The sequence below is a fragment of the Orcinus orca genome, chromosome 15, assembly GCF_937001465.1.
Source record: "Orcinus orca chromosome 15, mOrcOrc1.1, whole genome shotgun sequence".
NCBI lineage: Eukaryota > Metazoa > Chordata > Mammalia > Artiodactyla > Delphinidae > Orcinus > Orcinus orca.
Window position 1 is genome coordinate 83,856,376 of NC_064573.1, and position 14,729 is coordinate 83,871,104.

Below are 14,729 nucleotides of genomic sequence, written 5' to 3' on the forward strand. Positions count from 1 at the left end.
CAAAAAAAAAGAGCCATTTCTCCCTGGAGGAATGGCTGCATCCAGAGCTGCGGCAGGAAATATACAAGATGAGCCCAGAACATTTTTAAGTAAAGAAAGAGTTTCCGACGGCCAAAGCGGGAACAATTTAAGAGGCAAAATAAATAACGCTAGCACTAGATTATAGCCCGAAGAATAAAATAAATAACCACGCATCCACACGGATATAAATAAATGACCGAATAAATAAATAAAGGAGGGAGGACGGACAAATGTGCCTTACAGAATTCCAATTAATAGACGGAGAAGGACTGAGGGAAGTTGAAAATCACTATTAGATACCACGGTGCTAATTACCGCAGGCTAGACCCTTGCACGAACGTGAAATCGGTCGGCAAAACTTTGAGGAGAGACAGGAAACTTGCACAGCCTCGAAGCATTTCCCCCAAACATTTACTAATCATTGTGGCAGTTTAACTTGTGCCCACAAATTCTTTGCTATTCCCCGTCCAGGAGGTGCAGCTGGACTCCCCTCCCCTTGACAGTAGGCTGGATGGTGACCTGCTTCTGAAGCACAGAGTAGGGACAGGAAAGACAGCAACTCAACGGTGGAGACACGGCCGACACCTCCCTGAGCAAGGGGGCAAGGTCAACACCACCTGTAGTGACATAAACACCACCAGTCAGGGGTGTCGGGTGCTCCCGATATATCATGATGGGAAGGGCACCCCCTCACCTCTGTGGGACTCTTGCCCCAAATCCACAAGCCCAGCGTCCTCCTGAGAAAATATCAGACACACCCAAATTGTGGGACATTCTGCAGAATCCCTGACCAGTCCTCTTCAAAAGGGTCAGGGTCAGGAAAATCGAGGAAGACTGAGACATGATCACAGAGCGGAGACCAAGGGGACATGAGGACGAAATGCAAAGCAGGAACCTGGATCAGATCTTGGGCCAGAAAAAGGACATTAGTGGGAAAATCCAAAGGAAGTCTGTGGTTTAGCTAATAGGACTGTACCGCTGTCCCTTTCGTAGTTTTGATAAATGTACCTTGTTCGTGTCACATATTCGCATTGGGGGATGCTGGGTGGAGGGTACACGGGAAATTCTTAGTGCGGTCCATGGGCTCCACGTCCCCAGATACGGGGCCGACTGCGCTGTGCCACTTTATATAAGGAACTTGAGCCTCGCGGATTCTGGTATCCACGGGGTTCCTGCGACCACCCCCCGTCACTGTACTACCTCGGCAACGCTCCTGTAAATCTAGCTATTTTAAATTAGACTTAAAAAAAAAAAAAAGAGGGACAAGACCTATGTTGAAATGCCATAGTGAGATCAAAGACAATTTACTTGAGAGCTAGCAGGGGGCTTGGTGTATGTTATGAATTGAAATGTGTCCCCCCACAAAAAAGATGCTGGGGTCCTGACCCCCCACCCCCAATACCTTAGAATGTGGCCGCATCAGGAAATCAGGTCATGACAGAGGTCATCAAGTTAGTATGAGGTCAACAGGGTGGCCCTGATCCCATACGCCTGGTGTCCTTATAAAAAGGAGCAATTTGGACAGAGAGGCAGATGCACACAGAGGGAAGATGACATGAAAAGACACAGTGAGAAGGCCACGTGAAGGCGGAGGACTGGAGTGAAGTGTCTACAGGCCAAGGACCGCCAAGGAAGCCAGCAGACACCAGAAGCTGGAGGACGCACGGAAGGATCCTCCCCTAGCGTCTGCAAGAGATCAAGGCCCTGCCGGTACCTGGATTCCCGACTTCTGGCCTCCAGAGCGGAGAGAAAATGAACTGTTCTAGTTTTTAGGCACCCAGGTGGTTGGGACAGGCTCTGGCAGCCCGGGGAAACTTGCACAGCCTGTAACAGCTTCGACAAGCACGGTGCTGTGAGCTGAAGAGGCCTCGGTGAGAGCAAAGACTCGTGGGGGCAGAGGTGATGCACGGAGCCGCCTCTGTTCCCCACGGCTACCAGAGGGCACGAATTCTCCCTTTTGCTGATCCGGGTTTCCTTCCAAAGCAAGCACCGTGGCTGGCACCCAGAAGCATCCGCTTACTGCCAAAGAGGACAAATGTCAAGTCCACAGGTTGCAAATGGGCGCAGTGCACGGAGTGGAGCCAGCTCGTGAGACTGTTGTGTTTGGACTGCGGTGCTTTCTAAAAAATCTGAATTTGTTGCCAGTATTGAAAATCAGAAGCTGCTGCATAAAAAGCTCAACATAAAGCTTCTCTTTAAAAAAAAATCAGGCAGCCTGGCCACGCTCCCTCGTGGCTACAGACGAGGAACTACGAACTAACTGTCCCTTTAAAAGCGTGAGGCGCTCACCACTCACCCCAGGCTTCACCACTCCCTACCGCCTCCCACCAGCCCTTTCCCCTCTAACTTTGTTCCTGCCCTGGAGGCATGCATCTGCGTGGTTCGCAAGCCCCTAGACATCTGGTTTGGGGTGACCACTTGTCCAACATTCTTCTGGCAAACACTTTTGGAGTGTTTATTTTGTTCCAAGAAGTGTTTAGGTATTGCAGCTGCTAATGGCATACTACAGACAAATCTTCTCTGCTGAGATTTTGTCCAAAAATAGGGAACAGAGTCCAGAGGGCTCTGGAAGGACCGACAGACCAGCAGTGTGATGAGTTTGCCGGTGGAGGCATTTATAGGGTGCAAAGGATATCTCAATCTCCTGGAGAAGGCAGGGTTTAAAAAAGCACAGCCTGTCAAGAAATACGGGCCTTGTCGGCTGACACTGGACTAGGGGGAGAAACGGGAACCAGGAAGGAGGAAAAAGGAGCTGGAAAGTCTGTGGACGTCCAAGGAGAGTCTGGCCCTGGGGTCTATGGAGTTCTGAAAAAGGAAAGTGTGGGGGCAATCAGGGGAGGCTTCCTGGAGGAGGAGAGGTTTGAGATGAAGCTTGGGAGAAGTAAAGGAATGGGGTGGGCAGAGGGAAATGAGGAGAATACTGGGTTCCGGGGGAATAAGGGTGACAGTGAATTTGGAGGGAGTGAGGAGGGGCGTTCAGGGAGAGCCAGACCCCTGACTGTGGGGGAAGCAGCCCATGCAGGGCCCTGAATGCTTTGGGAAAAGCCTGTCAGACTGGGGTGACTGATGGTCCAAAACATGCTTACTAGGGGCCAAGCACTTTTCCCATGCAAGATGACTCCAAGGAGACCAACTTACTGACAAGCTAAGTGATGTGACTTGCCCTAGGTCACCAGGCTAGCGAGGGGCAGAGTCCGGACTGCAGACCCAGGAGAGGGAAGCAGGGTGGGTGCGCAGATTGGGCTGGTCTAGGAGTTTGGCTGTGAGGCCCTGGGGAAGTTACTTAACATCTCTGAACCTCCAGAGCAAGACCACAAGGACCTGTTAACAGTAACCTGGGTCCTGAGCACCCTTTCCACCTGCATGGCCCCAGGGCATCAGCCAGCCCTCAGCGAGGGCTGAGGAGGGGAAAAATCAGTCTGAAGACAAGAAAATTGGGAAGGAAGAGCTACCAGGAGCTAGCAGGCTTCCAGGCCCCGAGGGGAGGAGAGGACACCAGGTGAAGGGGTGGCCACAGCAGAACACACAGGAGCCTCAACCATCACCGTTGCCTCAATCCCATGCCCTTTCACCGAATCACCTGTGGGCTCCCCAACCCAGTGAATTCAGCTCCGAGCTCTCCTGGCAGGTCCGGCCTGCAGAGAGGAGGCCAGTCCCTCCACGGAGCACGGGCTGATGCGGCTCTGGGGTTGCCCCCGCCCCCATCTCCTGCCCTTTCCCCTGCTTCCCAAAGCCTGGGAGGTCTGAGGAGTCAGTCCCGAGGCCTGGGGCTAAGACCCCACAGTGAGTCACCCGCCTCCCCCGTCCCCGACCCCGCCGGGAGCAGGGGTGGCCATCCCCACACCTCCCGAAGAGGCAGGTGGCAGAGGACAGCAGTTGAGGTGGGTACAGGTGACTTCAACACATCCGCAATTGCCAATGCAGCAGGAAGTCAAGCGTGAAATTAACTTTAACTCCACGGCCCCAGCGCGCAAACACTGAGAAATTAAAGTGACAGGGCAAGGTCCCTTGGGGAGGGGATAACCTTCCACCTGGCGGCAATTACAGCAGCCGGAGAGAGGCTGGGAGGCCCGGCTGGGGTGACCTGGTGAAGCGCTGCACCCCGAGAAGCAACCCCAGCCTGATCTGTCTTATTGTCCTTATCAAGCTGTCTTTCTATCACGGGCGTATTTATTTATGGTCCGTCTGCAGCACCAGAATGGCGGGCCTCATCCACTGCTGTCTCCCCAGGACCCAAACAGCGGCTGGCACAGAGCAGGTGCTCATAAATATTTGAATATTTGAATGAATGACTGAGCGATAACTCTTGGTCTCTGTTGACAAAGTAAAAAGAACAAAAATCACAGAACACTTCCTACACGCCTGACACCGAGCTCAGCACTTCAGGGATGTAATTCACTGAATCTTCAGCAACCCATCTCACAGATGGGGCAACCAAGGCACTGGTAGTAAGTGACCAGCCACACGAGCCAGATGCTTGGGGCTCTCAACATGCCCCTGGCCCATCGGCTCCCCAAAATCCAATCCAATCACTTCTCAGCATAAACGTCATCGTTGGCCTCCCTTCGCACAGATGATAAAACCCAAACCCCTCACCAGCTCTGGGGGATCTGGCACCTTCCTCTCCCTCACCTACCCCCTTGGGACATACCCGCCTGCTCCGTCCAGCCCCAGGGCCTTTGCACTGCCTCTTCTACCTGCCTGGGGGGATTACACTTCCAGCTGCTGCACAGTCCCCGAAGGTTCCCTCAACTGTTAGGTCCTGCCCTGATCTCCCTGGCTAAAGTCCTCCCTTACTTTCTCTCCCATCACCCTGTTTGCCATCTTCACAGCACTTTTTAAAGTACATGACTGCACTGACTTAATGATGACCACACTGAAATTAAAATTACAGAAGTGATTAGGATTTCAGAGGCCAACTATGAAAAAAAATTAAAGTTCTAAGAAGAAATCAGTTCAAATAACTTGCTTACAAATACATTTTTCTAACATCAAGCTGACCACTTACAACAGGAAAAATCTTAAAATTATTTACCTCTATGTTTTACACTGAAACATCTGTTCATCTGTGACTCAGATTTGGAACAAATTTCACTAGGCGGTTACTTACAGCCAAAATGCACTCTAGGAGACCAGAGCCATCCTCCGATGAGGATTATGGGATATAAAAATAGGGCGTTGGTTCAGTAAGCTTAGAGTTGTATTCCACTTGGAGATGTAACGGTACCTTGTTTGCTAGTATTATTTGTAGGGATACCTTTTTCCTTTGCTGTTTGGACTCTATGGCTGTTTTCATAGCCTGAAATCATCCACATTTTTCGGCTTAAAACATTACTCATTTTTAGTTTAGTGAAAAAACTTATGTAAAAGTTTCAGTGTAATAATATTGCTATCAAAATTGTTATGCTGAAAGGAAAAATAAAACTAGGTATGTTAAAGCATAAAGAGCTTAAGATAGCTATGTGACCCCAGTATTTTTTATTAGCTGACATTTTCTTATTCACTTATTAACTCACTTGTTTTCTGTCTCCCCTGCTAGATAAAACTTAATGAAAGTATGGGTAACTTTGTCTTGTTCACAGCTGAATCCCCAGGTCCCTAGAACAGGGCCTGGCACATAGTAAGTGTAGTAAGTGTGTATTGAACGAGCGAATGTTCCCAGCAGGTTTGCCCAGATGAGAACACCTCACCCCCATCGCCTAAACCAGCTGTGACAGGCCCGAAAGGCCCCCTTGTCCTCACCTGACACCCATCTGGGCCTCCCCCACTCCCAGCAGTTGTCCCCACGATGAGGCAGGTCCCAGGAAGCTTATAAAGACTACGGTGGCCCGATTGGAAAATAAACCGTGTAAAGTTGAGACGGATTTGGTACCTGAGCAGCGAACACGCTCTAAGGCCAGACAAAAGCACAGGCCACATGGGACACAGAAAGCCTAGCACTACACCAGTGCTCCCAGTACAGGACACTCTGCAGCCCCTGCCAGCCACAGGCTGAGTGACGGCCGGCAATACAGGTGACGCATCCTCGGCAGGTGCTCTCGAGCCCAAATGGGCCGAGGACCTTGCTGTCAACACGGGATTTTCCAGGTTCCTCCATCAGAGACTCGGGGGTGGGTGGCCGTGTTGGTCACCAGAGCCTAGACTAGTCACTCGAGTCCAGAAACTACAACAGAAGGGACCTCTGCAACAACTAGTCCAGAGCCAGGGAGTTTAAAACCATCGGGAGGTTTGCATGCCTCCAGGGATGGGGAGCTCACTGTTGCACGTACACCCTGCAGTTCCACCCCAAGGAAGCTCAGACAATCAGACCAAACTGGACTGACTGCCCACTGGACCAGCTAAGCACCGCCCTCCTGAGGTCACACAAAAATGAACCTTGAATTATACCCCAATAAAGATGTTAAAAAAAAAAAAAAATGAACCTTGGGGTCTTCCCTGGTGGCGCAGTGGTTGAGAGTCCGCCTGCCGATGCAGGGGACACGGGTTCGTGCCCCGGTCCGGGAAGATCCCACATGCCGCGGAGCGGCTGGGCCCCGTGAGCCATGGCCGCTGAGCCTGCGTGTCCGGAGCCTGTGCTCCGCAACGGGAGAGGCCACAACAGTGAGAGGCCCGCGTACCGCAAAAAAAAAAAAAAGGAACCTTGAACAGTTCAATGATTGTGATCCCAAAGGGTCTCCTCTAAGCTAACAGTCCCGGAGTCCTCGCAGCCACACGTTCCTCAAGGGCAGGACCCCTTTTACCTTCTGGGCTCCTGGTTAACAACATGAGGTAATATCCCCTCCTCAGCCGAGGAGGCTATGCTCCCACTAATGCGTCCCGAGAAAAAAGCCCGCCCCCTCCGGCAGCCACGCCTCCAGTACCTGGCTCCCAGCTTAAACACACAAAGCCACTGGTCCCCAGCACGGTCCGGCTGTCCCTGCTCTGCCAGCTCGGCCCACACCAACTGTGGGGGGCAGTTCACTGACATCTTTTCGCTTCTAGCATCCATCTGGGAAAAGGCCCCGTCACTGGGATACGTCATATCGGCCCCTCCAAAGCCTCTGGGTCTGGATCAGTGCTCCCAGCTGCTCCACACTGGGCTGTGCCACAGATGGACACCCTGTGCAGACCATCGGGCAGTCCCGAATGTGCTTACATCAGAGGCCAAACCGTGGGCCCCTGCTTGCTCCATGGCCGCCCCCGCCCGGCCACTTGCTCCTCCTCTAACAGCCCCCCTCCTCTACCTCTCCAGAGCTGTGCGTGCAGCTGGCCCGCCCTCCCCAAGCCCAGGTCTGTTCCCAGAGCTTCACGGGGCCACGCCCTCTGCCCCTCCCCTGGCCTCACAGGCCTCTCCATCCTAGGCCCGGAACTCTTGCCCAGGTTGCCCCCTTCCATCCCCTCCTCCAGCACCTGGCCCTGGCTGGGAGCCCGCTGGGAACTGAGAACCCACATCCCACCCTAGGCCCCCACCCCGCTGTGCATCTGCACGGCTGCCCACGGGTACTCACATTTTGATGTTCTCATGATACTGCCTGGTGTCGGAGGGCTGGTTGTACAATGGCTGCAAGGAAAGAGACAGGGAGGCGCGTTGGAGCCGGGCCTGGGCTGTGGGCAGCCGGTGCGAGCTGGGCCGGCTACTACCCCACTGCAGAGCCCTGGGGCCCCTCAGCCGCAGCGCCCCAGGCCCTGGCACCAGGGAGCCATCCACTGGTGTGGGAACCAGCTGCTGGCAGGCATGAAACGGAACACGGGGACCCAGCCCTCAGCCCCGGCAAGGAACAGGCTGTAACGCTCTGGGCACAGCTGTGGGTACCAGAAGCCCTCACCGCAGTGGCTGCCGTGACTGCTCTGCAGGGCACGGGGCAGGGCTGGCCTGAGCGCCCAGGGACAAGCACACACATCCCAGGGAAGCTGAGATCAGCAATGGTCTTGAACGGGGAAGACTGCCAAAGCACCGTGAGATGCCCCGTCACCGCCGCTGACCGGCAGAAGATAAAACAGCCAGAGTGCCAGGGGTTGGTGAAGACGTGAGGACACTGGAAGGCGTGCACATGGCCGATAGAAACGTACGCAGGTACACGTGTCCCGGAGATGGGAAAGGATGAAGATGCGCGTGCCCTACGACCCCCTGCCCCTACCGCGGAAGCCCTGGAAGCGGTCGGGCACTGTGTCCCGCCAGGAGATGGACGCCAGAATGCCCGGACCGCGTTGTTCATGACAGCAACGCATTAGAAGCAAGTTAAGTGTCCACCTCCAGAAAGAGGAAGAAATAAGTTAGGACGCGTTTACACCTCGAAGACTGCACAGCAGTGAGAAATGAATGAACTGGGTGCACATGCAGCAACAAATCCGCAAATGAAAAGGAGGAAGTTGCTGCAGCATCTGCGATGGGGCAAGAGCTGAGCTCGATGTGTGTTATCTCCCGGCTGGATGGCGGCGTTGCAGTTAGGGACTGACCCCGGGTTCGCATCCCGGCTCTGCCACTTTCCAGCTGTGTGTCTCTGGGTGAGCTACTCAAGCCATCTGTGCCCCAGGTTTTCATCTGTAAATGGGGTTAAACTCGGAGAGTCGTTGTGAAGATCAAAGGAGGTAATGTGTGCAAGCCCTCAGCCCAGCGCCTGGCAGACTGAGAGGTCCAAGAAGTCTCAGGGTCATTATCACCATCAGGGTGCAGTGACTGCATTCGTGGAAGCAATTTTTCCGGCCCCTCCCCCCGTACCCACTCACGCCCTTGCTTTGGCCAATGGGACAGATGCAAACTTCATGAAAGTAGACGAGGCGTTTCTGCTCTTTCTTCCTCTCTTGTTTGCCTGCCCCCCCCGACCCCCGTCAAGAGAGCAAGTGTAGCCTGGCAGAGAGCTGCATGGAGGACAGCAGCACCATCCCAGCAAAACCGTGAGCCGCCAGCTGACCTCCCAGCTGCCCACGGATGTGAGTGAGCTGAGCCCAGTCGAGAGAAATTACTCAGCTGACTTCTACACTCGCGGAAAACAGCAAAATGTTGTTGTTTCAAACCACTATGTTTGGGGCTGATTTGTTACACAGCAGTCGCTGACTGATGCAATTACCATCCCCATTTTACAGGTGAGAAAATCTAGTCCCTGAGAAGTTAAAACATTTGCCTCTGGCTGGTAAGAGATGAGGCATCCCGCCTCTCAGCTCCAGCCCTGGAGGAAGGGGTTTGCCTTTTCTCTGCTTGCTCCCTTCTCTGCATGTCCCCCTCTTAATGTCTCTGTGTGTCTCTTTTTGTGTTGCCCTCTCTTCCCTTCCCTCTCCCCTCCTTCCCCCTCTCTGTCTCACACACCCACACAGGTAGCAGGAGCCTCCCGGACAGCCATGGATGACTGTGGTACAAAAACCAGGTACAGAGTGTGACGGGTCAGGCTGGGCAGGTGAAGATGGAGACGTGGTGTCCTGAAGCCTCAGGGCAGGGCCCCGGGGTGAGGGAAGAGGGCACATCAGGCCCCACCCTTGAACTTCTCCCTGATCATGGACCTGAATACACCTCCTGACATCATCCCAGCCGATGGGGACCACCCACAAGCAGCATGGCCACAGGGCCAACCTGCCGTGTCCCCAGGGACAGGCCTCCTGCTCTCTGTGGACAGGGCAGGGTCCTCAAGGAGGGGCCTCTGCTGCCCTGCGAATCACAGGCAGCCTTGGCTAAGGAAAACGGTGCCTCTCTCCCAGTGTCCCCCAGGTTCCCTCCATGACAGTTCACCATCACTCAGGCAATTGCAGGCCCCAAGTCCTGCTGCTCCACCTGGGATGGAGATGTCGCCTCACGGCTAGCACAGGCCATGTCCCGCCACACTGGGTCAGCTGCCCTTCCAAGGTGCTTGGCTCAAAATGGGGAGGTTTCCCCACCCCCACTCTGGGTGTCTGAACAGGAAGGCAACAGGAGAGACCACCGTCAGACTCACTGCAAAACTTCCCAACCAGGGAGGGGCAAGACGTTACTGCACATGGTGGAGAGCCCACATCTCAGGACAGCAAGGAGCCCCACAGAGATGCCTGTGCTGAATGCCAGGGCATCAAATGCCCACGTTTAACCCCAGGTGACTCTGCGCCCGGTCCTTTACGCTCCTCACAAGCCAATAAAACACAGGCCGGGCGGGAATGAGTGTGGCTTAAAGGCTCGGTTTCCAGGAACAGATGCGCCCCAATTTCACCAGCTGTGTGACCTCGGACACATGCCTTCAGCACTCCAGGACTCGGTCTTCTCATATGGAAAATGGGTGTAGAGCACATAGGACCTACCTCACTGGGCTTTCGAGTAGCCCAGGGAATGTCACACTTGGTGACTCAGCTGCTTTTTTTTGCTTTTAAAGATGGCAAAGTCTCCACGGTCTAAGGAGGCCAGGAGGGGCTGAAGGACCACACAGAGAGACCCCGAGTGCCAGTGATTGGCGGGGGGCGGGGGGTGGGGCCAGAAAAGGGGAGACTGGCTTCTGGGAGGGCAGCGGGTCCCAGCCCGCCTCTGACCCGCCAAACTCGCAGGGGAAGGAATCCCTTTCACCCTCCCGCCCTGCTGGGTAAGAGGAGGACACAGCACCGTGCCCCTCCGGTGGCCTTTGGCAAAAGGCCAGGGAGAGGTCAGAGAACACTGTGGGGTGCGCTGCCTCTGACCACAGGGGCTGTCCCCCAAGGAGGCACTCGCTGGGCATCCTTCGAGGTACACTGAGACCTGGGCGGGAAGGGAAGCCTCTGGGCCCAGGGCAGCCTCCGCTGGCTGTCTGTTGCCATGGTGACGGGCTGCCGCCTCGGAAGACGTGTGAGTGGGTCGGGGGTGAGGAAGGATCATGACACCTCCTTGGCTGGTGCACTGCTGAGGGGAGGGCGGGGCCACAGGGCATCCCCCCTAACGCCCCTCCTCGCCACCTGCAGGCGGGGGAACACACAAGGCCAGGCAAGGCCTCCTTCTGTCCCAGGAGGCATGTCCCCAGTCAGCGGCCACGCGGCCACCTTGGCCTTCACACCCACAGCAGCTTTCTCTGCCTCCTCCCAGGTTTCCAGCCCCCGCCAAGGGGACGCGAGACCTATGAGGGAAAGTCCCTGCCGCGGACCCCAGAGGAGCGAGGCTGGGGGGCCTAGGGTACCTGCAGGAAGGCCCGCCCCCTCCATGCCTCCATTTCCTCCTCTAGAAATGGGGGTGCAGCCAACTAATCGGAGGGAGAAGGAGCACAAAGGGGAGGATGTGCGAGACTGTAGGGCCCCGGACAGAAGTGACTAAGGAAGAGAAGCTGGGTCTCGGGGAGAAGGAAGGAGGGTCCCCTCCAGACCTGACGGCAGGCGGCCGGCGGGTGGCCCAGAAGAACCAGGCGGACGAGCTGCTAGAAACGGAGTGTCTGCGCTGGCCCTCAGCCCTCTGGTGACACGGCTTCTTAAAATAACACCTCTGAACAGGAAGGAAACCAGTACTCAAAGCGGCAGGGCGAGGAGGCGGGGGGATGGGGCTGCCCACACCCTCCCCCCGCTGCCCGCTAGGGGCCAGGCCTGGTCCCCAGGGCGCAGAGCCCTGCCTGGAGCCGCCCACGCCGTTCATCATCTTCCTCTCCCACGTGGGCTTCTCCCGGGCCCAGGCCTCCCCACCAGGGAGGTCACAGAGCGCTCAACACTGTCTTCCTCGGCTGACTGTACCCTGGGCTGCAGATGGGAGACACCTCCAGGGAATTGGATTCCCCGGGGTGCAGCCCAGGGACCCGAGACCCGGGGTGAGCAGCCCCGGGCCCTTCCTCCCAGCCTGAGCTCGGACTCCTGGGGGGCCCGAAGCAGGCCCCGCTGAGGGTGCGCCTCAGAGCTGCCTCTGCTTGGAGGACGCCTCTGGTCACTCGGGCCTTGTGGGAACCAAGACAGAGGGCAGACCAGGGCAGAAGTGGTCAGCCACGACCCCATGGGCTCAGCGCACCTCCCCGCTTCGTCTCGTGCTGTGTGACCCTGGGCAAGGCCCTGCCCTCTCTGAGCCTCACCTAGAAAATGGATGGCGACGCTTCCACAAGCCTGACACACAGCAGGTGCCCTGGCAACGTGAGGCCCCTCTCCAGCCCCACGGAAGGCCACCAAGGCAAGAGCCCACCGCCTTCTAGAGCTCCTAGAGCACTCCGGCGACAGCCACGCCGCCCCCCCAGACCTCGGCCTCCTGCGCCACCAGCCTTGAGGAAGGCTCTACTGTGAGACCACCAAGCAGAGGACAGCCTCGTCGCCCCCAAACACCCAGGAAAGAATCACTGAAGTCGTGAGCCCGGCAGACGCCCTGCTGTTCTCAGCGGCTCCCTTCACACTCCAGCCCCCCACCCAGGAGCCTCCAGGACTAATTAGGTCAGGAAAGGGGAGAGGGAGACCCTCCAGGTCTGGAAATGGCTGGGCGACGCCTCTAGTCCTGCCAGCCCCATTGGCAAGAAAGGGAAACCGAGGTGAACAGCAGCTTACTGGTGGGAATGGAAACCAGTGGAGCGACTCTGGAAAACCGTCTGGTAATTAATTCCTCAAGAGAGTAAACACAGAATGAACACGGTCCAGCAGGTCCAGGCCGAGGTATCTACCCAAGAGAAAGGGCAACACACATCCACATGGAGACCTGTACGTTACTGTTCACAGCCACTTCCTTTATAATGTCCGAAAGCTAAACCAACATAACGCCCACCAATGAATAAATGGATAAACTAAATGTGGTCCATCCGTACAATGGAATACGATTCAGCCATAAAAAGGAATGAAACACCAACACAGGCTACCTCATGGATGAACCTTAAGAACAGGATGCTGAGTGACAGAAACCAGACACAAAAGGCCACGTATTGTATGATTCCACTGATACGAAATGTCCAGAAGAGGGAAACCCATAGAGACAGAAAGCAGACTAGTGGTTGGTTGGGAGGGAGGGGGAGGAAGGGGGGTGGGGGGGGGGAGGGGGGATGGGAGATAAGGAGGTGATAGTTCAGGGAACAAAGTTCTTTTTGAGATGGTGAAATGTTCTCAGATCGATTATGGAGATGGCTGTGCACATCTGTGAATGTGCGAAAACCCACTAACTTGTACTCTTTAAATGGGTGAATTGTATGGCATGTGGATTACATCTCAATAACGCTACTTAAATTTTTTTAAAAAGAGGCTGCTAGAGACATCCCAGAAAGCATGCCCAAAGGGGAGCCAGGCCGCAGGCTGGGAGCCTGTCACCCACCCCAGGAGAGGCCCTGGGCCCCGCCCCTGAGCCGGAGGAGCCCCCCACTCCCTGTCTGGCTCTGCCCCCTGAGAGGACCTGGGAGCGGTAAGAGGCCAGCTGCTCACAGTTTCTCAGTGGCCTAAGCACACGGACCCCAGGTTGAGGGGCAGCTGTCACTGCAGAAGAAACTCCGGAGCAAAGAGCTCTTCCCTCCTAAGGGTCCACGACACTGAATGCTCACCGCAGGCCAAGAGCTGCGTCGGTGAGCCTTTTCCCTGCACCAACTCAGCGCTCCCTCATCCAGATCCTCGGCTTCCCCATTTCACAGATGAGAAAACCGAGTCCCTTTCCCAAGGCCACTCGGCAAACACACGGTGAAGCCAAGTTTAAAATTAGGCTCCAAATGCGTCTGATTTTTTTCTGCCCCACAGCCTGCACACGCGCACACACACGGGGATGCCTCGCGTGCGTGTCCCCACGCGCTGCCCCCCGTGGCTCTGCACCCACCCGCTCGGCGGGACAGTGACGGTCCCAGGCAGGTGGGCACTCTGGCCATTTCTCCCAGGACTCCAAGGCCACCAGCCGGGAGTTTCGGTGCTCCCTTGTTTCCTATCTCTGGTGACACATAGGGTGACGGGTGCCTGAGAGAGAAAAGGCCCGAGTCTGCTTCCCAGCTCTGCTGCTGACATGGCATCTTCCCATCAGTCAAATGATACTGACAACAGTAACAATAACAACAGCAAGAACTAACGCTCAGCACTTACTCTCCATCAGGCTTTCCAAAACTCAGTGTGGTTAATCTTCACTACAGCCCAGTGGGATGTGTGTTATTATTAGTCCCAGTTTACAGATGATGAAACTGAGGCACAGAGAGGTTAAGACACCTGCTATGAAGTAGCAGACCTGAGAGCTGAACTCAGAGGACCGGGCCCAGAGTACGGGCTTTCCACGATAAACTGGGCCAGACGGGTTGGACTCCAGCTGGTGAATCCTGCAGCCCGACTGGCTGGGCTTGGGAGCGTAGCTGCAGCGCCGACGCACCCCTTCTCACCCCCGGTGCGGCCTGCCCGTCGCTACCTGCCCGCCCCTCTCATCCGAAGGGTGGATCTCCTGCCCCCTTCCGAGGACAGGGCAGGGCTTGGCAACAGACGACTTCTCCTTCCCTTCACCCCCACCTGCCCCCCTGCCCACCCCCTCCCAGAGCGCCCCACCCTGTTCCCCAGCTCACCAGCTCCACCTGGGGCCCCAGGCCTTCCAGAATCCGATGTGCAGCCTCGGCCTTCTTCTGCAGGGTGACGGAGAAGAGGAGGAATTAAAAAAAAAAAAAACACCAGCACACACACACACACACACACACACACACACACACAGAACAGCAGGCAGCTGCCCAGCCCAGCATGCCTGTCCAGGCCCAGGGGCGGAGACGGGGCCGGGGAAGGGTCCCCCTACAAGCCCTCCCGGGGCTGGAGACAAACACAGAGGGCCTCAGCATCCCCGCAGTGGCCCTGGCAAGCCCGCCAAGTTTCGGTTCGAACAAACGCACCCTGTTCTCTGGCGCCGGGCCCCT

General features: G+C 55.9%; 1 protein-coding gene across 41 annotated transcripts in view; it reads right to left on the reverse strand.

Moving 5' to 3' along the window:
• The window catches only part of NCOR2 (nuclear receptor corepressor 2), a 227,924-nt gene that overhangs the window by 107,442 nt on the left and 105,753 nt on the right, over window positions 1-14,729 (reverse strand). For 40 of the 41 annotated variants that reach the window (XR_007471850.1, XM_049698373.1, XM_049698371.1 and 37 more), the window contains 2 exons: window positions 14,391-14,447; window positions 7,509-7,561 (listed from right to left, as the gene is read on the reverse strand). Coding sequence is in view for 40 of the 41 variants with exons in the window: in XM_049698373.1 (XP_049554330.1) it covers window positions 7,509-7,561; window positions 14,391-14,447 (110 nt within the window). In the remaining variant the exon portion in view is untranslated. The remainder of the gene's footprint in view (window positions 1-7,508; window positions 7,562-14,390; window positions 14,448-14,729) is intronic. The other variant, XM_049698364.1, reaches the window with a different exon arrangement.